Source organism: Neopelma chrysocephalum, unplaced genomic scaffold, assembly GCF_003984885.1.
Source record: "Neopelma chrysocephalum unplaced genomic scaffold, ASM398488v2 Primary Assembly neopelma1_75, whole genome shotgun sequence".
Taxonomy (NCBI): Eukaryota; Metazoa; Chordata; class Aves; order Passeriformes; family Pipridae; genus Neopelma; species Neopelma chrysocephalum.
The window spans coordinates 13,907,684-13,932,016 of NW_020897736.1; the positions used below are offsets into that span (position 1 = coordinate 13,907,684).

A 24,333-nucleotide genomic window follows, 5' to 3' on the forward strand; every position below is an offset into this window, starting at 1 on the left:
GGACAAGGGATGGAGGGACAGGACACAGGGAATGACTTCTCACTGCCAGAGGACAGGGATAGATGGGATATTGGGAAGGAATTCCTGTTTGTGAGGGTGGTGAGGCCCTGGCACAGGTTGCCCAGAGAAGCTGTGGCTGCCCCTGGATCCCTGGAAGTGTCCAAGGCCAGGTTGGACGGGGCTTGGAGCAACCTGGGCTAGTGGAAGGTATCCCTGGGAGGGAACGAGATGAGCTTTAAGATCTCTTCCAACCCAACCACTGCATGATTCCATGATTCTCCTCCCCAGGGAGCAGGTGCTGTGGGAGAGCCGGGCACAGCCAGGGTGGGAGAGCAGCTCCAGCCCCAGGAGTCTGCAGAGAGCAGCAGCACCGGGGGAATCACTTCTGCCCCAGGGAGCCAAGGGCCACAGCTCAGGCTTGGCAGCATCCCATGGGATCGTGGGGGCAGAGAGATGGCACAGAGGGTGCCAACCTGATGGCTGGGGAACAGGCTGCAGGTTTTCCTGATTGTCCCAGCAGCTCGTGGCTTGCTTGGAAGCCTCTTGCCTTCGTCAGCTCCACCTTGATCCCTGATTTTCTCCCTCGGAGTGGCTGTGTGAGGGGTGCAGCTGGGTCAGGCACAGGCTCCCAGGTTTGCTGTTACAGGAGAGGGGAATGATTGCAATGTCCCTGCTCTGTGTTTCTGGCTCCTGCAATTTCTGTGGACGTTTCCACAACAGACCGAAACAGATTGAATCAGTCCTTGTTCAAGATGCTTATTAAAAGGAAAAATAAAACACAGACAAGATGTGAGAGGCAGGTTTGGGGTGAGCGACTTGGGTGGGAGGAGGTTGGGGCTTTGTTTGCTTGTCTTTGCATTAGAAATAAACTTTTGCTAAAAAAAAGAAGAGGCTCAGGTAGTTTATTTTATACCAGCAGGTTAAACCCCCCCCACAATTCAGTGAAACGTTCCTTCTGAACCACTGCAAATCCTAAATGTTACTCTGGAAGCAGCCTGGAAAAGACTTTGTTTCCTTCCTTGGAGGGATCATTTGTCTTCTTTTGAAGTGCAGAGGTTGCAGGCATGAACTTATAGACTAAAGTTTGTCTTAATTGCTCTGATGTCACAACCTCGCTGGCAGATAACAGTGCAGTGAATGAGTCCACAGCCCCCATCCCTCCAGGTCCTTTTTCTAAAGTGAGACAAATCTCCTTCCTGTGAGCCAACCAGAGGATGGGCAGCTCTCCCATTTATTTATCCCTAACAGTTTGCATTAGCTCTCCCTGGATAAAAAGTCTCTCTTGAGTTTAGTTTCAAAGTCAGCAAACCCAAGGCTTTTCCTCTCCCTTTCCCTGGCAGGGAGGGGACGGTGTCACCCTGAGGATCCCTGTGGGATTCCAGCTGATGGAGACAGGGAAAATTCACATGTATGAACCTTGCTGGTTCATCAGGGTAATCAATCCAGCAGTCAGGGGGAGGTTTGGGGCCTCCAGCATCTTTCCTCTCTCAAGTCCTTGGATTTGCTACAGACTGGAAGAGGATAAGCAGCTGGGGGGCTGCTCAGTGGCATCACTTCTGCCCCACTCCCAGCACCACTTTTTGGGGGGGATTACGGCTGGATGAGAGTGGAACAGGCAGATTGGGGAAAACCCAGCCCCCACCCATCAACACCAAGGGGCAAAAGTGAGGGAAAGGGGGGGAGGCAATAAATTGGGCCAGGATTTAACTCCACTGGGTGCCCCCACCCACAGCTCCTCTCCCTGCAGCAAACACATCCCAACCTGTGTCTGTGCCAGGTTGGAGCTGGGTGAGCCTGGCATGGGGCCCCTCAACACGGTGCAGGGTCCCCCCAAAACTGAAAGGATCCCTTGGGATGCATTTAGGCTGAGGAAATCCTGCCTTGGTGCACCTATAACTTTGAGATGGCCAAGACACGTGAAACATGTCCCAGGCTCTGCCTTACATGTAATGTCCTCCTGCCCCCAAAACCCTCTCCAGGGATGGGAATGAACCACTAGGGAGATTTTCCCAGCTGCCAGGCAGGGCTGGAAGCACTGGGTGCTGTGAAGGGCTCAGCAGTGCTGCTCCCCACACAGGCAGGAGCTGTGCCAGAGCTGGGGCTGCCTGGGATCTTCTCCCTCTCTCCTTCCTGCTGCAACTTTTTGGAGTCTGAATTGGGGCATTTCTTGGCTGAAAAGCTTGCAGGAGGTGCAGTGTTATGCTCTAAACTGAGTCCTGCTCAGAAGATGGCAGGGGTGGTGCATAATGAACATACTAATTTGTAGTGGATCCTACAGAGGCACTGAGTGACCCCCCCCCCCAGTCCCTCCCAGTCCCACTCCTCATCCCACCAGCTCATTGAGGGGCTCCACCAGCAGCCCCACACCAGTTTCACCTCTCTTATAACCTCAGTCACGGTTAGGAATTGACTCCTATGGGAGTGTGTACGTGGAGACTCACGGGGAAAAACTCAGGATGTCCCATCTGTGCCAAAACTTGCAGTATTTTCCACTTTTCCCTGCCTGTGCTCCTTGCCAGGCGAAACACCCTGGGAGATGAGCCCGTGGTAGTTTGCCCTTAAACCCAGCACTGAATTAAAAACCACTTTGCTTCTTGTATCTCGTGGCCAAACACATCCTGCTGCCGGCATTCCAAAGGCAGAGGGGCAGTCTTGGTTTTCCAAATAACAGCCTGAAAAGCTCTGGGGGAAAAGGGGACTGTGAGGGGTCCTCGACCTGCCCCTCTCCCTTGGCTTAATGCCTGTGGAGCAGGGATGGCAATGTGATAGTGTTAATAACTGAGCAATCACTAGGAACAGCTCTTGGGAGCTTCATTTGATCCCTTGGATACCCGAGAGCAAGCAGGAGGACTGAGTCTGGGAGTGGTGCAGGTGTTTTCCTGCAGAGAAGGTTTACCTGGAGCCATCACTGGAGGAGGGATGGAGCACAGGACCCCCCTGTTTCTGATGCAGGCAGCAAGTGGGCAATGTCTGAAGCAAAACCTGGGAATTTGAGGGTTTGCTGGAGAACAAAAAATCCTGCAGGGAGCAAAATCCGTGGGAGAAGCCCCTCTCTGGTGTCAGAGGGATTTTGGCTGTGGGTGGGGAGGGGCGATGCCACCAGAGCAGGAACACTCTTCATTGGTTTGTGGCTCTGACTGTGCTCCCTCTGCCCAGCGCTGCCTTCAGGCAAGACAACCCGGGGGGCATCACATCCAGCCCCTTGGGACCTGCACCCAGAAACCCCCCAGGGAGCTGCAGCCTTGGCTGGTGAGGGAGAGGAGGGAGGAGGAAGGTCAGGAGTCTGTACAGGTCATGGCTCTGCTCTGGGGATGCTTCCCATCACGGAGAGGGAAGCTGTTGGTGACTCCTCCCAGGGGGTGCAGGGCACACAGAACCCCCCTCAGCCTCTCTGGGCAGTGAACAGGAGCAGCAAATCCTTCACCAGGGTGTGAAGCCCCTGTGCTGCTCAGCCCCTTGGAGACACCTTAGTACAGGGACCTTTCCTCCTGCTCCCTTTAGGATGTGGAACTGGCAGAGATAAACATGTGAGAGACCCAACAACACCTGCAGGAGACCCGTCCCTGCCCAGCTACCGCAGGCTGGGCCACTCAGGGAACGGGTCAAACACATCCCGGGTGCCTCCAGTTCTTTGGGAGCTGTAGGAGAACCAACTGTGGCCTCTCAGCCTCTCCCGGGTGCTCAGGGGACTCTGCAGCCGCGTGAGGGTATTTTTGGGTGACTCCTGCCCCACACAGCCCCATCCCTGCAATGTGGAGAACCAGGTAGGAACCACCCCAAACCCCAAACACTGCAGCTGGGTGGGCACAATGTCCCTGCGGTGGGAGCCAGGCCTGGGGGGCAGAGGGGCTCCAGGGAGGGAGGGGGAGCTGGAGCTCGTTGAACAATGGAGAGGTCCCGAGACACAGCAGTTATTTAGGATAACTCATCTTCAGCATTCCCTGGGGGATCCTCCCAGGCTGGGGGGGGCTCACAGGCACCCTGGGACAGAAGTCTGGAGGGATGGGAGGGCTGAACTTGCTGCCTCATCCTGCTCCCCCAGCTCACCAGCACCGCGCTGCCTGGACTGGGAAAGCCCAATGGGGAAAAATAAATTACAAATCTCGCTAAGTGTATTATTTGGCCACATTTAATAAAAAGACGATCATACAACCTGCTTTAGAGGAAGGTGTCCCTGCCCACGGAGGTGGGGTTGGAACGAGATGAGCTTTAAGGTCCCTTCCAACGCAAACAATTCCAGGATTCTGTGATCCTGTGCCTTTCCCGTCGGGAAGCCGCAGCGGGAGAGCTGCGGCTGCCGAGGAGCTGCGCTGACCCGGGGCTGTGTTACCTTCAGGAGAGGGTATGTCCATAAACCACACGTGTGCACTAAGGACAGGATTTATGGATTAAGCCTTACTGGCTCCGGCAGCGGCGGCCGCCTCCCGGTCCCCCCCGGCGGCTGCTCCCGCCGCCCGGTCCTGCGGTGGAAGTTCAAGGTTTATCCGAGCCCGGAGCCCGGGAGATGTTTACTGGCAAATGGATGTCTGGGGCTTTTACAGGCGGGAGGAGGAAAACTTCCCTGCAGCCGAGGCAGAGCTGCCAGGCCCCGGCGCAGGTGAGTGCGGGTCCATCCCGGAGGCCTGGCACGGCACAGGGCACAGGGAATTGCTGCCCCGGGCTCCTCCCGCTCCAGCCCCGCGGAGGCGCTTGGGTTCACCTGATCAATAAAGTCATGTCTATCGATCCCGCCCGCGGCGTTCGCTCCTCCGCAGCCCCGCGGCCGCTCCCGCCCGGGAAAATTCGGGAGATTTAGAGCCGCGGGGATGCGAAGGGAGGGTTTGCGTGGTCAGGAAAGTGAAGGGCAGCGCTGCCATGGGGGGGTCAGGGACAGGGGACAAGGTGAGGGCGGCTGGGGGGGTTGGAGAGCAGGGGGAGCTGAGGCACATCAAGGGGTGCACGTTGTGGAGAGTCGGGGGGGGCACGGTGGGTGTTGTGGGGTGCACAGAGGGGGAAGACGTGGTGGGAGAGCTGGGGTGCATAGATGGGGGAGAGCTGGGGTGCATAGATGGGGAAGAGCTGGGGTGCACAGACTGGGGGGTGCCCGAAGGGAGAAATGGTGAGCACAGAGGGGGTGCATTGAGGGGCCAGGGATGCACATCCTGGGCACCGGGAAGGGGCCCTGGGGGCACCCAGAGGCCCCCGCAGGCTCCCCGGGGGTCGCACGGCAGGAGCTCCGGAGAGTCCCGATCCTCGTCCCCCCTTGCCCGTCCCCGCCCGCCCCACGGGGGCTCCGCACGCCGGGTCAGGCGGAGTGTGCCCGGCCCGCAGAGCCGCCGCCCGCTCCCTTTGTCAATGTCCAGTAATTAAAATGTCACCGTTTAATTTTCAGGCCTCTCGGAGCAATCTTTTCCTAATAAAGAGTCTAATCGAAACGCTCCTTCCCCCGCCTCGGCGGGAAGGGCCGCGGAAGAGGCTGCGGAGGCTCAGAGCCGCCGCGGATCGATGGAGAGAAGCCCGGATTGATCGGCCTCTAAAATTAAATTTATTGGGGTCATGGTTTTATATGGTGCTGATACAACTGTTAAATGGGGAACATTCATTTCCAATAGGAGGCGTTTATTAAACTTCCACTGAATTAGACCGCCGTGATTTATGTGGCAATCTCGGCTCAGCCCTCCAGGAGCGCGGGGCCTTCCGCGCCCGCCACGCGTGATTATTTATTTATACACCCGTGACACGGCTCCCTAAGTTTTAACCTAAATTATCCACCGGCTTCGTCTGCCAGCGGCATCGGCCCGGGGAACAGGGAAGGATGGGGGGGTCCTGTCGGGGCGCAGCGCCCGCCCCGCCGGCCGCGGCCCCTCCGCGCCCCCCGGCCCCGGGAGGGTCCCCGGGGGGGTCCCCGGTTTGGGGGGGCGGCGGCGCCCGCAAACGTCCCGGCTCTCGCGTGCGGCGATCGTTGAGCGTTAATTAGAAATTCATTACAATTAAAAGCCGCGCGCACACGCCTTAATTACATCTGATTTTTAATTCCGAATCCGTGTTTACACAGTAAGCGAGACGTACCTCCTGATTATCCCCAATACTCTTTATACTGTACTAATTATGTAAATTAAACCTAATTAACTGACAAAAACTGCAGTCAATTCAACTGTTAAAAGATACGGCGGCTGCGAGGAGCGGGGCGCCGGCGGGGAGCGCGGCCGGGCCGGCGGGGCCGGGGTCGGGCCGGGGGCCGCTCCCCGCCTCGGGGCTCCGCGGCACCGTCGGGGCGAGCCGGGGGCCGGTTCTGCCGCCCCGGGCACCGGCGGAGCTCTGCGGGCACCGGGACAGCCGCACGGCCCGGGGAGGGCACGGCAGGGCAGAGCCGCATCCCCCCGGAGCCCCCCAGACCCCGACGTGCCGCCGCGGGAGCGGCCCCGGGAGCGGCAGGTACCGGCTCGGTCCGTGCCCGCTCCCGGTGCCCCGCAGCCCTCCCGGTGCCCCGCAGCCCTCCCGGTGCCCCGCAGCCTGCTCCGCAGCCTCTGCGGGTGTCGAACGCCGTGGGATCCCCCGAACCCCGGCGGCGAGGGGGCAGCAGGGCTCGACCCGGAGCGGGCGCGTCTCACCGCGCTCCTGCCTCCGTATGGCCGGAGAATGGGCGGGGGGGGGAGTATAAATAATTAAAAGGTGAGGAATAATTACCGGCTCGGGTTGCGACCATTGCGGGAAGGCCAGGCCGCACGGCCCCGCGGCAGCGCCCGCTCCGCGTCCCCCACGACGGGGCGGCCCGGGGGGAGCGGCGGCCGCTGTCCCGAGTGGGAGCGCGGCCCGGGGGTCGGTGCCGCCGCGGAGGAGATGGGGGGGCTCCGCACCCGCGTTTCGCTCCGCGCCGGCTCCGCCGCGTGCTCCCGGTGCCACCGGTGACGGCGGAGAAGGGCTGGCGGGGGGGCACACGCCAAAGTGATGGCTGGGGGCTATCCGCGCCGTTATTAACTTCTGTTTGATCAGTGTAATTGCGCCGATCGCGGCCGGACGCGATGATTAATTACAGTTTAATTAACGTGGCCGTGACGAGTGCCGCATGCGGGAACCCAACCCGGGCAGGGATGCGGCTGGAGGCCCCCGCCACGCCGGCAGGACCGGCGGACACCGTGTCCCCCCGCCGCTCCGGGTCCGCCGGTCCTGCCGGCGTGGCGTGAGTCCCCGTGGGGAACGAAAAACGCGAGCTCGCCCCCTTCTGCCCTCTCCTCCCGGCGATTTCGTTGCCGCCCGATGTCCCCCCCTCGTCGCCGGTACCGCTCCCGCACCCGCGCCCCGCAGCGGAGCGCGCATCCCGGCCGGGAGAGGGATGCGCGGCAGCAGCGCGTCCCCGATTTCGATGGGGTCCCTCCGCCACTCCCTCCGGGCTCGTCTTTTCGTTACCACCCGCTCCCCCCGCAAACTTTCAACGAGCACCGCTCCCCCCGGGGTGTCCGCACGGCGGGAGGGGGATGTGGGGGGGCCCGGGGGCGCGGAGCGGCACGGAGCCCCACGCAGGTGCGGCGCGGGGCTGATCCCCGATCTTACCTCGGGCAGCCCGGGCGGGTCCCCGCTCGGTGGCGGCCCCCCACGGCCCCCCCCCGCTCCCTCCCCGTTCACGCCGTGCCTTAAAGCCGCGCCGTGATTGACTGGAGCGCATCGGTGATTGACGGCGGCGGGGTCCCGGAGGCCGTTAATGTAAATATGCTGGTGCTAAGTGGGTGTGTCTTCCCGTTATTTTAGCTGTCACCGGATCAATGTGCAGCGTCTCCAAGTACGGATCCGGATCCTCCCTCGGTGGCGCGGCTGGTCACTCGCTCTTGTTGCATCTGTGCCGGGCGGACGCGGCGGCGGGGCGGGCGGCGGCCCCGCGGCGTCGGTGAAGGGCGCGCCCGCTGCCCGCCCGCCCCGCGCCCCGGAGGCTCCGCTGCCCCCGGGAACGGGCTCGGCGCGGACGGGGCCCCCCCGGCCGATGGCGGCCCCGGCGCCGGGCTGCGGCCCCTAGTCCCGAGCAGAGCCGGCACGTCCAGCAGCTCCGCGGCGCGGTGAGTGCGGGCGGGCGGCGGGCGCAGGGGAGGGGAGCGATGGGGGGGGGCGGAAAGCGGGGCGCGTTTTCGGGAGTCGCTCCCCGTTATTTTGTGTAATTACCACGGAAGCGGCTTAACCACCGGGAGCCCTCCCCGCTAAGCCAATTTGCCTGGCTCGTTGCTGCCCTTCTGCTACGTGCGGCGGGTGCTGCCCGCCCCGGCCCCTAATCCGCCCGCGCCTAATCGCCTGCCGGGGACACGACAAAGGGGCTCCGGGGCACCGCGCCCGCCGGCCGGGGGCACCGAGAGCCAAGTTTGGGCCCGCCCGGTCCGGCCCCGGGGCTCGGCCCCTCCGGCCCCGCCGCCGCGGGACGCGCCGGCCGCATCCTCCGGAGCCTTTCGTTGGAGCCCGCCCGGGGCTCGCCGCAACCCGCGGCCCGGCACGGCCCGGCGAGCCGGCACAAAGGGAAGGCAAGGCAAGGCACCTCCCGGGGACTCGGGGAGGAAGGAAGCGGGGACGGTGACCCACCAGGACGCCCTTGCCCCGGGGTCCCGGGGCCGGGCCCGGCGGCGGGTACGGCGGCGCTCGGTACCGGCGGCCGCGGTGCGGGGGATGCGCTCCGGCCCCGCCAGACCCCTCGGCCGGGGAAGGTCCTGCGGCAGCGCCCGGAGGGCTCCAGGCCGGTAGCGCCGAGCGAAGATCGGCCTGGCCGCGGAGCGAGGATCGGCCGGGCCGCGGAGCGAGGATCGGCCGGGCCGCGGAGCGGGGCCGCGGGAGCGCCTCTAACCCGCGCCTCTAACCTGCGCCTTTCCCCGATTTTGTTTTGCAGGGGCGTTTTGGGGGGGAATGGAGGCGATCGCCAGTCAGATGGGAAATGGGAGAGATGCAAGCTCCTCCCCAAATTCAAAGCAAGAGCTGCAGCCGTACCAAGGCTCCAATACCCTCAAGCCCAACCAAGTGGGTGAGACCTCCCTGTACGGCGTGCCCATCGTGTCCCTGGTCATCGACGGGCAGGAGCGGCTCTGCCTGGCGCAGATCTCCAACACGCTGCTCAAGAACTACAGCTACAATGAGATCCACAATCGGCGGGTGGCCCTGGGCATCACCTGCGTGCAGTGCACGCCGGTGCAGCTGGAGATCCTGCGGCGGGCCGGGGCCATGCCCATCTCCTCCCGCCGCTGCGGCATGATCACCAAGCGGGAGGCGGAGCGGCTCTGCAAGTCCTTCCTGGGCGAGCACAAGCCGCCCAAGCTGCCCGAGAACTTCGCCTTCGACGTGGTGCACGAGTGCGCCTGGGGCTCCCGGGGCAGCTTCATCCCGGCCCGCTACAACAGCTCCCGCGCCAAGTGCATCAAGTGCAGCTACTGCAGCATGTACTTCTCCCCCAACAAGTTCATCTTCCACTCCCACCGCACCCCGGACTCCAAGTACACCCAGCCCGACGCCGCCAACTTCAACTCCTGGCGCCGCCACCTCAAGCTCAGCGACAAGACGGCCACGGAGGAGCTGTCGCACGCCTGGGAGGATGTCAAGGCCATGTTCAACGGCGGCACCCGCAAGCGGACCTTCTCCCTGCAAGGGGCGGCCGCGGGCGGGCCCGGGGCCGGCTCCCCCGCCGCCAAGGCGGCCCTGCACCCGCCGCCACCCGCGGGCCCCGAGCTGGCCCCGGCGCACAAGAGCCTGCGGTGCAGCGGGCAGGAGGCGGCGGGCGAGCGCGGCGCTCTCGGGCTCGCGGGGGCGCACGGCGGGGCCGCAGGGGCGCACGGCGGGGCGGGCGCGGTGCGCAGCTACCCGGTGATCCCGGTGCCCAGCAAGGGCTTCGGGATGCTGCAGAAGCTGCCGCCGCCGCTCTTCCCCCACCCCTACGGCTTCCCTGCCGCCGCGTTCGGACTGTGCCCCAAGAAGCAGGAGGAGGCGCTGGGCGGCGCGGGGGGCGGCGAGGCGGGCAAGGGCGGCGCGCTGCCCCCCGGCATGTTCTGGGGACCCCCGCACCCGCACCCGCACCAGCCGGCGCAGCCGCCGCACCAGCCCGGTGCCGCCAAGGACAGCGGCGTGTACCCCTCGTTCCCCGTGTTCTGGCCGGCCGCCGGCAGCCTGCCCGTGCCGCCCTATCCCGCGCAGAGCCCGGCCAAGGCGGCCGCCACCGCCGTGGTGGTGGCGGCGGCAGCAGCGGCGGCGGCGGCGGCGGCCGAGCCGGCGGGGCTGGCGGGGCGGCACGGGGAGCTGGAGGGCTCCGAGCCCTCGGGCAGCGGCAGGAGCAGCGCGACCCCCCAGGAGGGCGCGGGGGCGGAGGGCGAGCGCTGCCCCAGCGCCCTGTCGCGGGCGGCGGGCGAGGAGGAGCGCTCCGGGGACGAGGCGCTGCTCGCCCCGCTGCCGCTGCCCAGGAAGGGCAGTTACCTGTCCGCCTTCCGCCCGGTGGTGAAGGACGCCGAGAGCATCGCCAAGCTCTACGGCACCCGCGAGGCGTTCGGCGGCGCGGGGCCCCGCGGCCCCGGGTACCTCTCCCCGGACTTCCTCAGCGAGGGCAGCTCCAGCTACCGCTCGCTGTCCCCCGGGGGGGACACGGCCGAGGAGCCCGAGGTGGACGTAGAGTCCAACCGCTTCCCGGAGGACGAGGAGGAGGAATCCGCCGCCGTCCCCGCCGCCGCCGTCCCCGCCGAGGGCCGGGAGCCGCCGCCGCCGCGGCTGCTGGCGGGGCCCGAGGAGCCGCCGCCCGCCGGGGCCGACGGGCCCGAGGAGAAGACGGGCGAGGTGCCCACGGAGGGCGGCCCGGTCCCCGACGGCAGCCCCGAGCGGAGCAGCAGCAGCAGCGGTGCCTACGAGGTGCGGGGCCGGGAGGGGCCTGCCCTCGGGGGTCCCCGCGGGGCCGGCCCGGGGGCCCTGACTCGCTCTTTTGTAGGTGTTCGCGCCGGAGAGGGGGGAGCCCCTGCAGCCGCTGAAACCCGCCGCGTCCCTGGGAGCCCCCGCCGCCTTCCTCTGCACCCCCGAGGCCAAGGGTAACGCGGGCCGGGGGCGGGCGGACGGGGCGATCCGAGGGCGCGGCCCCGGGGAGGCCCCCGCCGGCGGCTCAGCCCCGGGGGGGCACCCGGGCCGCCGCTTTCGTTTAGGGGGATTTCGGGAGAAAAGCGAAACAAACGGTTCCCGGGCGGGGGTCGGGGCTGGAGCCCCCCCGGGCCCGGCGATGCCGCCGTGGCCGCGGCCGGTGCGGCGGAGATGGGCTGGGAGGGCCAAGCTCCTGCCCACAAGCTACTTTCCAACAGCAAAGCGATTAGGATGTCCGCTAAGAAGGTTTTAACGAGGGCTTTGTCCGTAATTATGTAATTAAGGATATATCAGGACCATACTTTCATTGCTTATGGTTGAAAATCGGTTTATTAACTTTAAGAGCAAGATAAAGAAGACAATCACTCCGCGGCAGAGGATTTAGAGACCAGAAAATCCTATCAGGACCAAAGGAATGTCTCTCATCCCAGCCCTGTAAATACCGACAGAGGTAAGCCCCGCTCCGCGCTCCCCCGCGGGGTGATGCGCGGCCCCTCCGCGGGCGATGCGGGGTCCGCGGAGCCCCCCCGGCGGTGCTACGGCGCTTTGCCCCCCCCTCCCCGCAGGCGAGGAAGGCCTTGCCATGGATGTCACCGGGACGCAGCTGGTGGAGAAGGACATCGAAAACTTGGCCCGAGGTGAGGCGGGGGTGCGGGAAGAGGAGTGCGGGGGTCGGCGCCCCGATGGGGCGGGCTGGGGGGGGTGGACTGGCGGCACCCCCCGGCCTCTCCCCGCGGCTCGAGGTATTTGTGTTTTGTGCAGGAGTGATTAACTCCTGTGATTAATGTAACGTAATGCGATTAGCGCCGCGCTGAGCCGCCTCCAGATGGAAAAGTGCGGGCTCCCCTCAACCCCGCCGTGTATTTTTAAAACAGATGAGTTACAAAAACTGGTCCTGGAGCAAATGGAGCTGAGGAAAAAGCTGGAGAGGGACTTCCAGAGCCTGAAAGGTACCGCTGACCCGTCCCCCGCTCATCCCCCGCCCCGACCGGGGAGCGGGCCCCGCACCGGGAGCGGTGCTGACCCCCCGTCCCACAGATAACTTCCAGGACCAGATGAAGCGGGAACTGGCGTACCGGGAAGAGATGGTGCAGCAGCTGCAGATCGTCCGAGGTAAGGCCTGGCCGAGCCCATCCGCCCATCAGGACTTTTATATTTTATCTCCTTTTATCTTTTTTATTTCTTTCATTTTTTTTCTTTCTCCTTTTTTTTTATTTTTTTCTTTCCTCCTATTTTTTCTTTATTTTTTCTTTCTTTTTTTCTTTCTTTCTTTTTTTTTTTTTTTTTTTTTTAATCTCTATCCTTTCGTGCCCTCCAATTCGTCTCGGCATTTCCAGCCGCCCCGCAAACGGCTGCGAGGCATCATTACACGGCAGCGAATGAACCTTCCCTCTCGCAGTAATTTCCGCACGGGCTAAATTAAAAACCGAGGCGTAAAATTACCTGGGAAGCCGCGAAGCCGTGCCCGACTTTGCGCCCATCGCGTGCCCCCCCGTTCCCTCCCTCTTTCCTTCCCTTCGCGCTGCGGTGCCCTCGGGCCCAGCGCATCCCCGACGGGGCGGCCGCGCTCAGATTCGCCCCGGGCGCGGTGTGATGCTCCCCCCATCCCAGACACGCTGTGCAACGAGCTGGACCAGGAGAGGAAAGCGCGCTACGCCATCCAGCAGAAGTTGAAAGGTACCGCGGTAGGACGGGAAGGGGGGGCACAGACGGCTAAGGGGGGGGCTGAGGGCTCCGAGGGGTGACGGTTCCATCCCTTTGCAGAGGCTCACGACGCGCTGCATCACTTCTCCTGCAAAATGCTGACCCCGCGGCACTGCACGGGGAACTGCTCCTTCAAGCCGCCGCTGCTGCCCCAGTGAGCCCCCCCGGCGCCCCCTCCCCCCGAAGCCATGCGGGCACAGCCCACACAAGCCATTTCCACGAGGAGACACTTGTATATAGAGGACTCGGAGCCCGGCTTTCCTCGGACTGGCAATACGGCGGGGGGCGGCCCCGGGCCGGCCGAGGGGGAGCCGGGCCCTTCCCGGGCCTCCCCCTCCCCGTTCCGCCTCCCCCCTCCCTCCCTGTGTGTCCGCTTCTTCCACCCTCGTCCAGACTGGAAACAAAAGTGGCTATGTGCAATGGATATAAATGTACTGTGATTCTCTTGGTACAGTATTTGTCGGATTTTTATTTATTTATGATGTATATTTATCCCCCCCCCTCCCCGCCCCGGGCCCCCTCCTTTATCCCCCTTCCATGTAAATTCTGGATGTAACGGCACTTTAACGGGCGGACCCGCGACTCCGGAGGCAGAACATCGCTCGCCCGCTCTGGGGACAGACCCCCTCTGTACGTGATTTTGGTTCTTTAATAAAAACAGACTTTAAGAAGCCGCCTGGTGCGTGGGGCTGGCCCGGGGGGCGGGGGTGTGTCCCCCCCGGGGGGGGTTGGGCTCGCACGGCCCCGACGGCCGCCCCGGGGGTCTGCGCTGCCCCCCGGTACCGGGGCTCTGAACCTGGGGGGGCTGCGAAGCTTCCCCGATCCCTCCTCCTCCTCGCCGCAGCCGGGAGCTCATTAATGCCCATTTATATGCTCGTTTCACACATGAAGGTATCCCATTAATGAGCTCTGAGAGCGGGCGCGAGGTGCGCGCACACCTATTACCCCCGAAATACCTGCTTTCAGCCCAGAATTAACCTCGCACCGCGGCGGGATCGGGCACGGGACAAGGACAGGGAGGGGGGGAGGCTGCACCGGGGTCCTGGGGAGCTCCGGGGTGGAAGGGACCGGGCGGGGACTCGCCTCGGGAGCTGCGGGAGGGATGCACCGTGATCCCACTGCGGAGGCCGGGACCGGGGAAAAGGATGCAGGGGACAGGGAGCATCCCGAGGATCAGCAGCATCCCGGAGACCGGGACCAGTGCGAGGGAAGAGGGTGGAAGGGGGGGATCACCCGCGGGCTGCGCGTTGCCCGCCCCGGCGGGGTCTGAGCACGAAGCGGCCCCGGGAGCGCCGAGCGCGGCTGTGCCGTTAATTAGTTTGCGGGGCTCATTAGGTGGTTCCGCGGCCTGCGCCGCCACCGCGTGGGCGCAGCCGGAGGTGCAGCCCCCCCTCCTTCTCTCCCAGCCATTCCCGACCCCGGGATCAGCTGTGCCGGAGCAGGAGCAGCGACTCCCACCTATCACCTGAGGGGGAGGAAGCCCATCCCGGCCCGGGCATGCGGACGTGGTTGGCTGGGATGGAGGTTAAAAACCCTTGGGGTGGGAGTACAGATGATTTTTAGGGATTCTCTTTGTTTTTCTGAGCTTCAGACAAAGTTCCTATGGCTTCTTTGCCCCGTCCCTGAAAGTGTCCAAAGCCAGGCTGGACAGAGCTTGGAGCAATCTGGGCTAGTGGAAGGTGTCCCTGCCCATGGCAGGGGTGGAACAAGGGGGCCTTAAAGGTCCCTTCCAAACCACTGTGGGATTTTCTCCGTTGAAAGCAGATAACCTGCACCGTGTGAGCTGAAGGAGGTGTCTGACAGGTGACCCTGAGGGGGAGCAGTGGAGCTGGTGGCATCTCTCATGCAGGTAAGAGCTTGGGAAGGGGGATCGTCTGCTGGGAAATGGAGGGGATGTGTAAATCGGGGAGCAGAATCAAGCTCTGCAAACCAAGAGGTGGTCACTTGAGGGAATGGAACAGTTGGGCCCCTTTGGAGCTTGTAGGGGGGCACCTGAGCCTCTTTCTTTGCATGTTCCTCTGTGCCCTCCTGGCTGGGTCACTGCTGGCACCTCGTGGGCTGGAGGTGACCCTGTGGAGGGACCCCAGGGGGGCCTGGCCTGGGTCCCTGGGCCCCTGCCCAGCCCTGCTGTGCCCACCTGCCCGGGCACACCCCGTGTGTGGCAGCAGTGCCTACAAACATGAGGACAGAAATGAACTATGGTGTTGTATTAATATTTTCACACTACTTAGCTCTCATTAAAATGTACTTTGCAGAATTTAATATGCGACTTCAAATGACACAACGTATTAAGTGCTTAATATACTAGAAATTATGAAACTACTATAGTCTAAGTAATATGAAATAATTAGAGTGAATTAAACTTCACCGGCAGAATGAGGGAAAGGCTTCAAATTTTTTATTCTCTTTTTTTTTTTTTTGGTCTCAAAATAGTTGAACGCAGTAATAGGCCCTGAATATAAACAACCAGAGTTAGGATTTTTAAATAATTAAAGCAGGGAGAAGCCTGGAGTGTCTGTATTTGAGCCTGTGATGCATTTGGAAGCGGGGAAGCAGAAGGTCTGTTTGCAGTAGCTGATGGAGTTGTTCTTTCAGGCCAGTGGCAGAGCAGCTCTGAGGAGCTGCTCACCAGACCTCCAGCCTGGCCAAGGCTTGTCCCCATATGCTGCTTCCCTCTTGTGCACAAGGCTGGTGGTTTGGAGCTGAGCAGACGTGGTGGCTCTCGGTGACAGAGAGGGTTCCACGTGGCCTGTGAGCTGGGAGACCTCTCAGCAGAGCAAGTCCCCTCTTATTGGGGGTTCCAACAGCAGAGACTCCCTGTTAAAATCAAAGCCTCTGGCTTTGGGAAGGGATTTGAGCCCCGGTGTGGATATTGGGGGTGCATTTCAGGGGCTTTTCTCGCAGGAGGGGATTCCCTGGAGCGGGGGTGGGCTGCAGCAGAGATGCAAAGCATCGGGCTGAGCTGCCAGGCTTGGGCAGGGACTCTGCCCTGGGGTATGGGTGGGACTGCACTGCTCTGGCATCCCCGGAACACGGAACAGGGCAGGAACCTGCTCTCTGTGTTTCACAGGCCCCAAACCCGTGAGAAGTGAGGGCAGCTCCGAAGGGGGTTGTCTGTCCAGCAGCAGCGTGGTGGAATTCAGAGGATGCCATGAATGAGGGGAGATTTAGGGTAGATATTAGGAAGGAATTCTTGGCTGTGAGGGTGGGGAGGCCCTGGCACAGGTTGCCCAGAGAAGCTGTGGCTGCCCCTGGATCCCTGGAAGTGTCCAAGGCCAGGTTGGACGGGGCTTGGAGCAACCTGGGCTAGTGGAAGGTGTCCCTGCCCTTGGCAGGGGGTGGAATGGGATGGGCTTTAAGGTCCTTTCCAGCCTCCTCCATGATTCCATGGTGACGCCAGGAGGTGGCGTTCCCAGCGCCGCTCTGCTCCGCGCTCCTCCCGGAGTTTGGCTGGGTTTGAACTGAGGTTTTGTGCTACTTCCATGGAAACTACCAAAACTGCCCCTTGGGAATGCGCGTCTGAGCCGGAGCGGGGAAGCACAGACAGCTCAGCCTGGTCCGTGGGCTTATCCCAGCCCGGGGCAGGACGTGGCATTCTCCCTTGCAAGGTCCCTGTTCTTCCTCCAGCCTGTCCCAGTCTCTCTGGGACGGTCCCATCCTCCCCAGGATCGGCTGCTCCTCCCAGCGGGTGTCCCATCATCCAGGTGGATAATAAGGACAATATTGATCCCGAGGGATGGCTGCCAGCTGGACTTTGTGCCTGGACACATCCTTTGCTCCCGGCAGTCTGGCCAGTTTTCCTGCTATTCCACTTATCCAGTCTGTATCTCACTGGTTGGGCTCTGAGGATACTCTGGAAGCTGTGCCAAAGGCCCTGCTGAAGCCAAGGCAAACAAACCCCTTGATTTCCCCTCCTCCACAGGGCCCTTTCATCCCAGAGGGCACCAGGGAACGATTTGTGCCTGGGGAACCTGCACTGGTTGTTCCCAGTCGCCGTCATCTTGGCCTCTTGGGAGTGCATTCCAGCAGGATTTGCTCCATCACCTTTCCAGGGTGGTGCTCATGAGGCCAAATGTTCTGCACTGACCACTCTGGTTCTTCCCCCTCTCCCAGACCAAAGCTGGGAGTCATGTTTGCTTTTTCCCAGTCACCAGCACTGCTGAGACCTTTGGGAGATGATCCAGTGGCCCCCCCAGTGACTCTGGCAGGTCCCTTGGGTGCTGCCCACCCAGTACCACAGACATCTGTTTGTCCAGGGGGCCAAAGTGGACCCGAAATGTTCAGCTATGACCAAAATGTGCTGTGAGATGTTGGCTGCCTCTGCCTCACCCCAGCAAACCCCAAAAAGCTCTTTCTCTGGGGGAAAATCACGGCTATTTGAGGCTGTGTCTGACTCCAAGGGCTGGGGGCAAGGTGTGGGTTTGGTCCTTGCCTGGCTGGAGGTTCCTCCTGCCTTCATGTCCAGTGGTTTTGGGAAAATTTATTTTGAGCACTGATGTGTCTGGCTGGTGTCCTCTGGGCTGAAATTCAGTATTTTAGGGACAAGTGTGAACAGGACGGAAAGGAGCTGTGTGTGAACAGGATGAAGCGTCCACATGTGAGGAGATGTGGGTTTAATTAAATGGATTGAATTTTGGGTGCAAACAAGACTTCGTGCTGTGTGGACAAGAGAAGGGCGTGCACAGGGCAGCTCTGCCTCGCTTACAAAACCATTTATTTCCATGTAACAAAGTGAACTCTGTGGTTCTCCTGAAAACTTAAAACACATTTTCCTTTTTTTTTTTCCTTCTTCCTTCTTAAAAGCTGAAAATTCTTTGCTTTGATCTCCTTTCTGACTCTTGATGAAGTCGTGGGATCTGCCTCCCCTCATCGTGCCCGTTGTCCTCACTTTGCTTTGCTGCCCAGCCCTGTCAGGGGCAGTGCTGGGATGGGCCCTCCTCTCCCCTCTCCCAAATATTTCACACCTCCTGACACCAGCCCGGCTTCAAAGCCCACAACAAACACGGAGGGCCCACTGAAGGCCAGGCTTCCAGTCAGAGCTGAACATTACACATCCAAAGGTGGAATTTGACACTAACAAATGAATTCTCACTGTTTTTCCATGGAGGGATTAAGCTGCTGGTGCCACAGTGAGGGTGGATTAACTGGGGAGGGGGTGGGTGAGGGGGACCGATGCCTGTGCTGGAGGTTTCCAGTTCATCCAGTGTTGGAAGCAGCCATGGGATGATGGGTCCCCAAGAACCTCACCCTGAAAATTTGGCTGCCCAGAGCCACTTCTCCTGTGTGTAATCAAACTAATTGGTAGCCTGGGCAGGGGGCAGTGGGCAGCAGGCACTGCCCAGGGCTGGCACAGGGAGCTGCAGGAGTGCTGGTCCCACCCTGCTCATTGCCAGCCCTACACAGGGTCTTGCAGACCCCAAGGCCTGCCCACCCCATCCCCAGAGTGTCTTGGTGGTGGCTCCTCATCCCAAACTGCCACTGGTGAGCTCTGAGAGCCAGGACACACAGTCCCTGAACGGGTCAGGTTGGAAGGCACCCCTGGAGGTCACCCAGCCCAACCTCCCTGCCCCAGCAGGGTCCCCAGGAGCAGCCACTCAGGGTTGTCTTTTGAATATCTCCAGGGAGGGTGACCCCACACCCTCTCTGGGCAGCCTGTTCTGGTGCTCAGTCACCCTCACAGCAAAAACCTTCTTCCCAATGTTCAGGTGGAACTTCCTGTCCATCATTTTGTGCCTGTTGCCTCCCGTCCTCTTGCTGGGCACCACTGAGAAGATCCTGGCTCCATCCTCTTGGCACCTTCTCTTCAGATACTTACAGACATTGACTGGAGATCTTATCTTAGTTTGCATCTTATTTGATCTTATTTTGGAGATCTCTTCTCCAGGCTAAACAGGCCCAGCTCCCTCATCCCATCCTCCTAAGAGGGATGCTCCAGTTCTCCCCATTGCTGGGGGACTTGCCCCAGGAGCTCTGTGTCTGTCTTGCCCTGAGGAGCCCAGCACTGGACACCATCCCAGGTGAGGCCCCACCAGGTCTGGGTAGAGAGGCAGGATCACCCCCCTGACCTGCTGACATGGGCAGGCAGTGCTGCAGGACTGTTGCTCCCTTTGGGAGAGGACAGGGGCACCTTTTTGGGAAGCCTTTGCCCGGTTGTGCTGCCCCAGCTCTGGAAGCAGGAGCTGCCTTCAGCTGGAAGGGCCATTAATGTCACCTTCCACAAGCACTGTGCTCACAAAGGAACCTGCCAAGTGTAGCACGTTTTAATTTGCTCTTTTCCCAAGCATTCCTGGATTTATGGCTCGGCTCAGGCTGGATACAACGCTCTGTGCAGACGTAAAGCTCCCTCCAGAGGGTCACTCCAGACCACAACCTTTGGGGGCTCCCTCAATGTGCTGTTTCCTGGAAAGCATCTGCCCAAAACGGGGGGTTTCTGTTGGATTCTGCAGAAATCTGAGCTTTGGAAGCTGGCAGGGACGTTTGTCTGTGTGGTGGTTGTGGCTGAGCACAGGTATGTTACTCAGTTCTCTGCTTTAAATGCTTGGCTGTTTTCAGGTAGTATGGATTTGGGAACATGGTAATTGTGTAAAAATGAAAGAGAGAGGGAGGAAAAAAAAAGGAGAAACTTGAGAGAGAAAACGCATTTTGAGTGATGCCTGCACCACGTTGAGAAGCACATTTGCAGTTTCTTACCATCTGTAGCAACTTGTCCAAAGCAAACATTACCAGTCAGTCCAGGTTTGGCTGCATAATTGCCATAAACCATTGCAAGGGCATCCAGAATAGCAGAGCCCTGGAACTACTTCTAGGATTAGGTCCTACTCCCTTGAAAAATAAACCTTGGCAAGAGCTCAGTTCTCCCTAATAAAAATTCCATTTTCACAGTTCTAATCAAGTTTTCCAGAGCTCTGGTCCAAATTAGAAACTGCTCACAGAATATCTGACCCAGGAGAACAAGATGGAGCTTTTCATTTAAAGCAGCACCAGGCTGGAAATTTCCAAAGTTCCCGGTGGTTCACCTGTGGCAAAGCTGTGGAGTGTGTCCCAAAAAATCCATCCCTTCCATGGCAAAGCTCCTGGTCCCTGCTTACAGGTGGAAGAGTCTCCTTTGGAGGATTCTTCCAGAAATGGCATCTCTCTTCACAGACAGGCTGGGAGAGCTGGGGGGGTTCCCCTGGAGAAGAGAAGGATCCAGGGAGACCTGAGAGCCCCTGCCAGGGCCTAAAGGGGCTCCAGGAGAGCTGGAGAGGGACTGGGGACAAGGGATGGAGGGACAGGACACAGGGAATGGCTTCCCACTGCCAGAAAGCAGGGTTAGATGGGATATTGGGAAGGAATTCCTGGTTGTGAGGGTGGTGAGGCCCTGGCCCAGGTTGCCCAGAGAAGCTGTGGCTGCCCCTGGATCCCTGGAAGTGTCCAAGGCCAGGTTGGACGGGGCTTGGAGCAGCCTGGGCTAGTGGAAGGTGTCCCTGCCCATGGCAAGGGGTGGAACTGGATGAGCTTCAAGGTGCCTTCCAACCCAAACTGTTCCAGGATTCCATGATTCTCTGAAGATCTTGTTGTTTCCCTGGAATCCCTCCTTGATTGTCACTCACCTGCCCTCCTCCCCAGCAGCAGGAGGCATTGGGACATCACTGGGGTGTGATGGGTGGTGTCTGTGCAGGATTGATCCCGTTATACAGCGTATTTCTGCATTTCCAAGAGGGAGATTTCAGGAATGTGGGGCTGCTCCCAGGACCGATGGCCGGGTCTGTGCCAGTCAGCTGGAGCCCAGCACCAGGTGTTGGAAGAGCTGCTCCTCAAGTGAACAGCAAAGGCAGTTTTATGTCTAATCATTTGAATTGTTTCCTACCATTGTTCCTCAGCCTTAGATCCAGCTGTTCCACAGCCATTCTCAGTGCAAATGTATTTTTCTTTTCGTGTGATAAATGCTCGTGTGGCAATATTTGGGAAACAAAGAACCCGAGAGTGCCTGGGAGAGAGATGATCCAGTTACATGTAACCCTGGGAAAAATCCCTACTTGTTACACAGTGCAGGGGACTAGAATCCTGGAATCACTGAGGTTGGAAAAGATCTTCAAGGTCACTGAGTCCTCCCCTGTGCCCGATGCCCACCTTGTCCCCCAGCCCAGAGCACTGAGTGCCACCTCCAGACCTTCCTGGGACACCTCCAGGGCTGGGGACTCCAAACCTCCCTGGGCAGCCCCTGCCAATGTTTAACAACCCTTTCAAAGGGAGAAATTCCTCCTGATGTTCCATAACCTTCCCCGGCACCAAGGTCAGGCTGACAGGCCTGTAGTCTCCTGCATCTTCCTTCTGACCCTTCCTGTAGGTGGGTGTCACATTATCCAACCTCCAGCTATCCTGGTGAGCCAGGATTGGTGAGAAATGATGGAGAGTGGCTTGGAGATCTGTTCCACCAGCTCCCTAAGTACCCTGGGATGGATCCCATCTGGTGCCACAGACATGTGAGTGTCCCAGTGGCTCAGCAGGTCTCCACCTCCCTCTTCCTGGATTTCAGGAGGTCTGTTCTTCCCCCCATCCCTGTCTGCCAGCTCAGGGGGTTGGTTGCCCTGTGGATAACTGGTCTCTCTGTTGAAGACTGAGGCAAAGAAGGCAATAAGAACCTCATCCTTTGCCTCATCCTTGCTTACAATGTTCTCCTCCCCATCCAACAAAGGCTGCAGGTTTTCCTTGGCCCTCCTTCTGTTGTTGATGAGTTTAGAAAAACACTTTTTATTATGTTTCCCAGCAGTGGCCAGATCGAGTTCCAGCTGAGCTTTCACCTTTCTAATTTTCTCTCTACATGACCTAACAACATCCTTGTCCTCCTCCTGAGTTGTCTGCCCCACCTTCCAAAGGTCACAAGCTCTCTTTTTCGCTTTGAGTTCCAGGGAAAGCTCCTTGTTCATCCAGGCCAGTTTTGTGCCCTGCTGGCTCATTTTTTGGCACATCCTGCGCCTTTCAGGTTTGGAATTTTGGTCATGGGCAGGCAAGAGGTGGCTGCAGGGGGCCAGGTGGGGAAGGGCAACAGGTCAAGGACCTGGCAAAACTACCTGGGCCAAACCTGCAGGAGAGTCTCAGGCTATTAGAGGTAGAAGATATGGAAGATGACGTGCCTATGTTGGTTTTAGTCCATCTTTGAATAGACAGAGATGCACATGAACAGGGAAGACTGTGAACTATTAGAACTGGAGGAAGTTCAGAAAGAGAATTTATCTTTCTCTGAAGGTTCCAGTCCACTGGTTCTGGTCTGTTAGATGAGCCTTTGTCAGGAAATGTTGGAACTGCCAAAGTGTAACAAACCAAACTTGTGAGCAAACCCCTCATGGAATCATTAAGACTGGAAAAGACCTCCCAGATCAATGGGTCCAACCACCACCATTTCCTATGTTCTCTTCAGCTCTAGAAGGCAACCAGATCTCGTGGAACTTCATGAATCCTTGTGAAAATTCCAAGGACCTTGCAGAACACAGGTCTGGAGGGTGTAATGACCTGAATGGGAAGACTGGCATTGCTTTTGTAGACACTGACTCTTCTGAGCCAGACTCAGGCAACAAATGTTTATTTTTAAATGCAAATGCAGCAGTGATCCATGCAGGACAGGTCACAGATGCATCCAGCCCTGCACAGGAAGGACACTGAGCTGCTGGAGTGAGGCCAGAGGAGGCCACCAAGCCTCTCCAATGAGGAAAGGCTGAGAGAACTGGGATCGTTCATCCTGCAGAAGAAAAGGCTTTGGCATGATCTAACTGCAGCCACCCAGTGCCCAAAGGGAGCCTGCAAGAAAAATGGAGAGCTATTTACAAGGGTCTGGAGTGACAGGACAAGGGGAATGGCTTCAAACCAGAGAGTAGAGACCTACTGAGAGTACATTTAGATGGGATATTGGGAAGGAGTTCCTCTCTGTGAGGGTGGGGAGGCCCTGAAACAGGTTGCCCAGAGAAGCTGTGGCTGCCCCTGGATCCCTGGAAGTGTCCAAGGCCAGGTTGGATGAACTTGGAGCAACCTGGGCTAGTGGAAGGTGTCCCTGTCCATGGCAAGGGGTGGAATGAGATGGGCTTTAAGGTCCCTTCCAACCCAAACCATTCTGGGATTCCACGAACTTGGCCATCCAAATGACAGCAGAGTCTGAAGGAGAAAGGAGGAAACCACAGCCACAGTTCATCTCTCAGGCTGACTGGGCTAAAAGATGCACAGAAACATAAAAACCCCAGGCAGGATCGTTTCTTAAACGCTCACGTGGGCTCCTAATTGTGGAAACATGTTGGATTATGTGATACCATGGGGTTATATAACACCTTTTATGAAACTCTTGGCACGAAAACAATGCATAAAAATAACAGATGTGGCAAATCACAACCATGTTCTGGAATCTTTCTGCAGTTCAGTTTAGTGAAAACAATAGACTGGGTTTAAATTGGGAGTTTATTTTTTTTCCCTCCAAAAAAATGTCTAAGGGCAAAGAAGTATTTGACAGAATAAAAAGGCTGAAAGTGCAAAAGGGGTTTCTCCTAAAGAAGTCTGGAGGTGGTTGAGAGCTCCAGGGTAGCAAAGGGTGTGAAAGGGATGGAGTGACCCTCCCTACTTTCAGAGAGACCTTCCTTCTAAGCCAGGCAAGGGAAAAGTGGTCCTGGGGCGTGTCCCAAGGGAATGATGGCAAATCAGAATCCTGATGGAGAACCAAGTGTGCAGTTGTCCTTTTTGGACCATCACAGTGCAAATGTGGCACTTGGGGACACGGTTTAGACAGGCTTGGCAGTAATGGTTGGACTCAATCTTAGAGGGCTTTTCCAACCTTAGTTATCCCATGATCCCTTCTGCAAAACCCAAAGGGATGCCTGAGGTGAGCTGCGAGTGCAGGAGGATCTCAGTCAGGTGGGTGTTTGACTGCACCCAGTCCTTCCCCATCCCAGGAGTTCTCTCAGATGGGTTTGCAGTGTTCCACAGGAGAGGTCCTGGGTGTCAGGAATGTGGCTTTCCCACGCTTTTGTGAAGCTGTGCTGCTGATAAGAGGCCCCTCAGAGCCTGTAATCGGAGCAGGATCTGCCCGAGAGCGAACGCGCTGCGGCTGCACCGGCGGGTAACGAGGAACAGGCTCCAATTAAACACCAGCTCCTCCTGTTTGTTGTGGTACATGGTGTCCTGAGCACAGTCAGAGCACCTAAAACCAGACCCAGGGCTTTAAACTGTGAGGCAGTGCTGGAATAAGAAATTGGATCTTCCTGGGAGTTGTGTGGTTTTTTAATCTCCTCCCTGGCTATCAGCCTTTATACATCGATTCCTACTTTGGCACAAGCCCTGGCTGCAGTTGGCATTTGGGACCATCTTGGTACGACAGCTCCTGCTTCCCAGAACTGAATTTGGCCTCCAGTCTGCTCCATTATGTCCCATTAATTCATAATTCATTGTTTGAGAGAGCCCAGATGTGAGCGCAGGACCGGCCGCTCCGGCGTTTCGGAGCCATTTGGCCAAGAGGTGCCAATTATTTCTTGGTATCATTTGAAAGAATTTCGGTTCCCAGATGGGGAGAAAAACTGCAGGACATCTTCAACGGTAAAGGGAAAAACCAGTACTAAT

The 24,333-nt window shown here is 59.2% G+C and overlaps 1 protein-coding gene across 1 annotated transcript; it reads left to right on the forward strand.

Annotated features, from left to right (window-relative positions):
- Nucleotides 1–7,236: 7,236 nt before the first annotated feature.
- On the forward strand, nt 7,237–13,424 carry SKOR1 (SKI family transcriptional corepressor 1). The gene is made up of 10 exons (XM_027688526.1): nt 7,237–7,456; nt 8,171–8,689; nt 8,840–10,875; nt 10,910–11,006; nt 11,396–11,503; nt 11,619–11,690; nt 11,928–12,002; nt 12,091–12,165; nt 12,664–12,729; nt 12,817–13,424. Exons 1-10 carry the CDS (start codon nt 7,237–7,239, stop codon nt 12,912–12,914), a joined length of 3,366 nt encoding a protein of 1,121 aa, XP_027544327.1. The 3' UTR covers nt 12,915–13,424.
- The last annotated feature ends 10,909 nt before the right edge of the window (nt 13,425–24,333 follow it).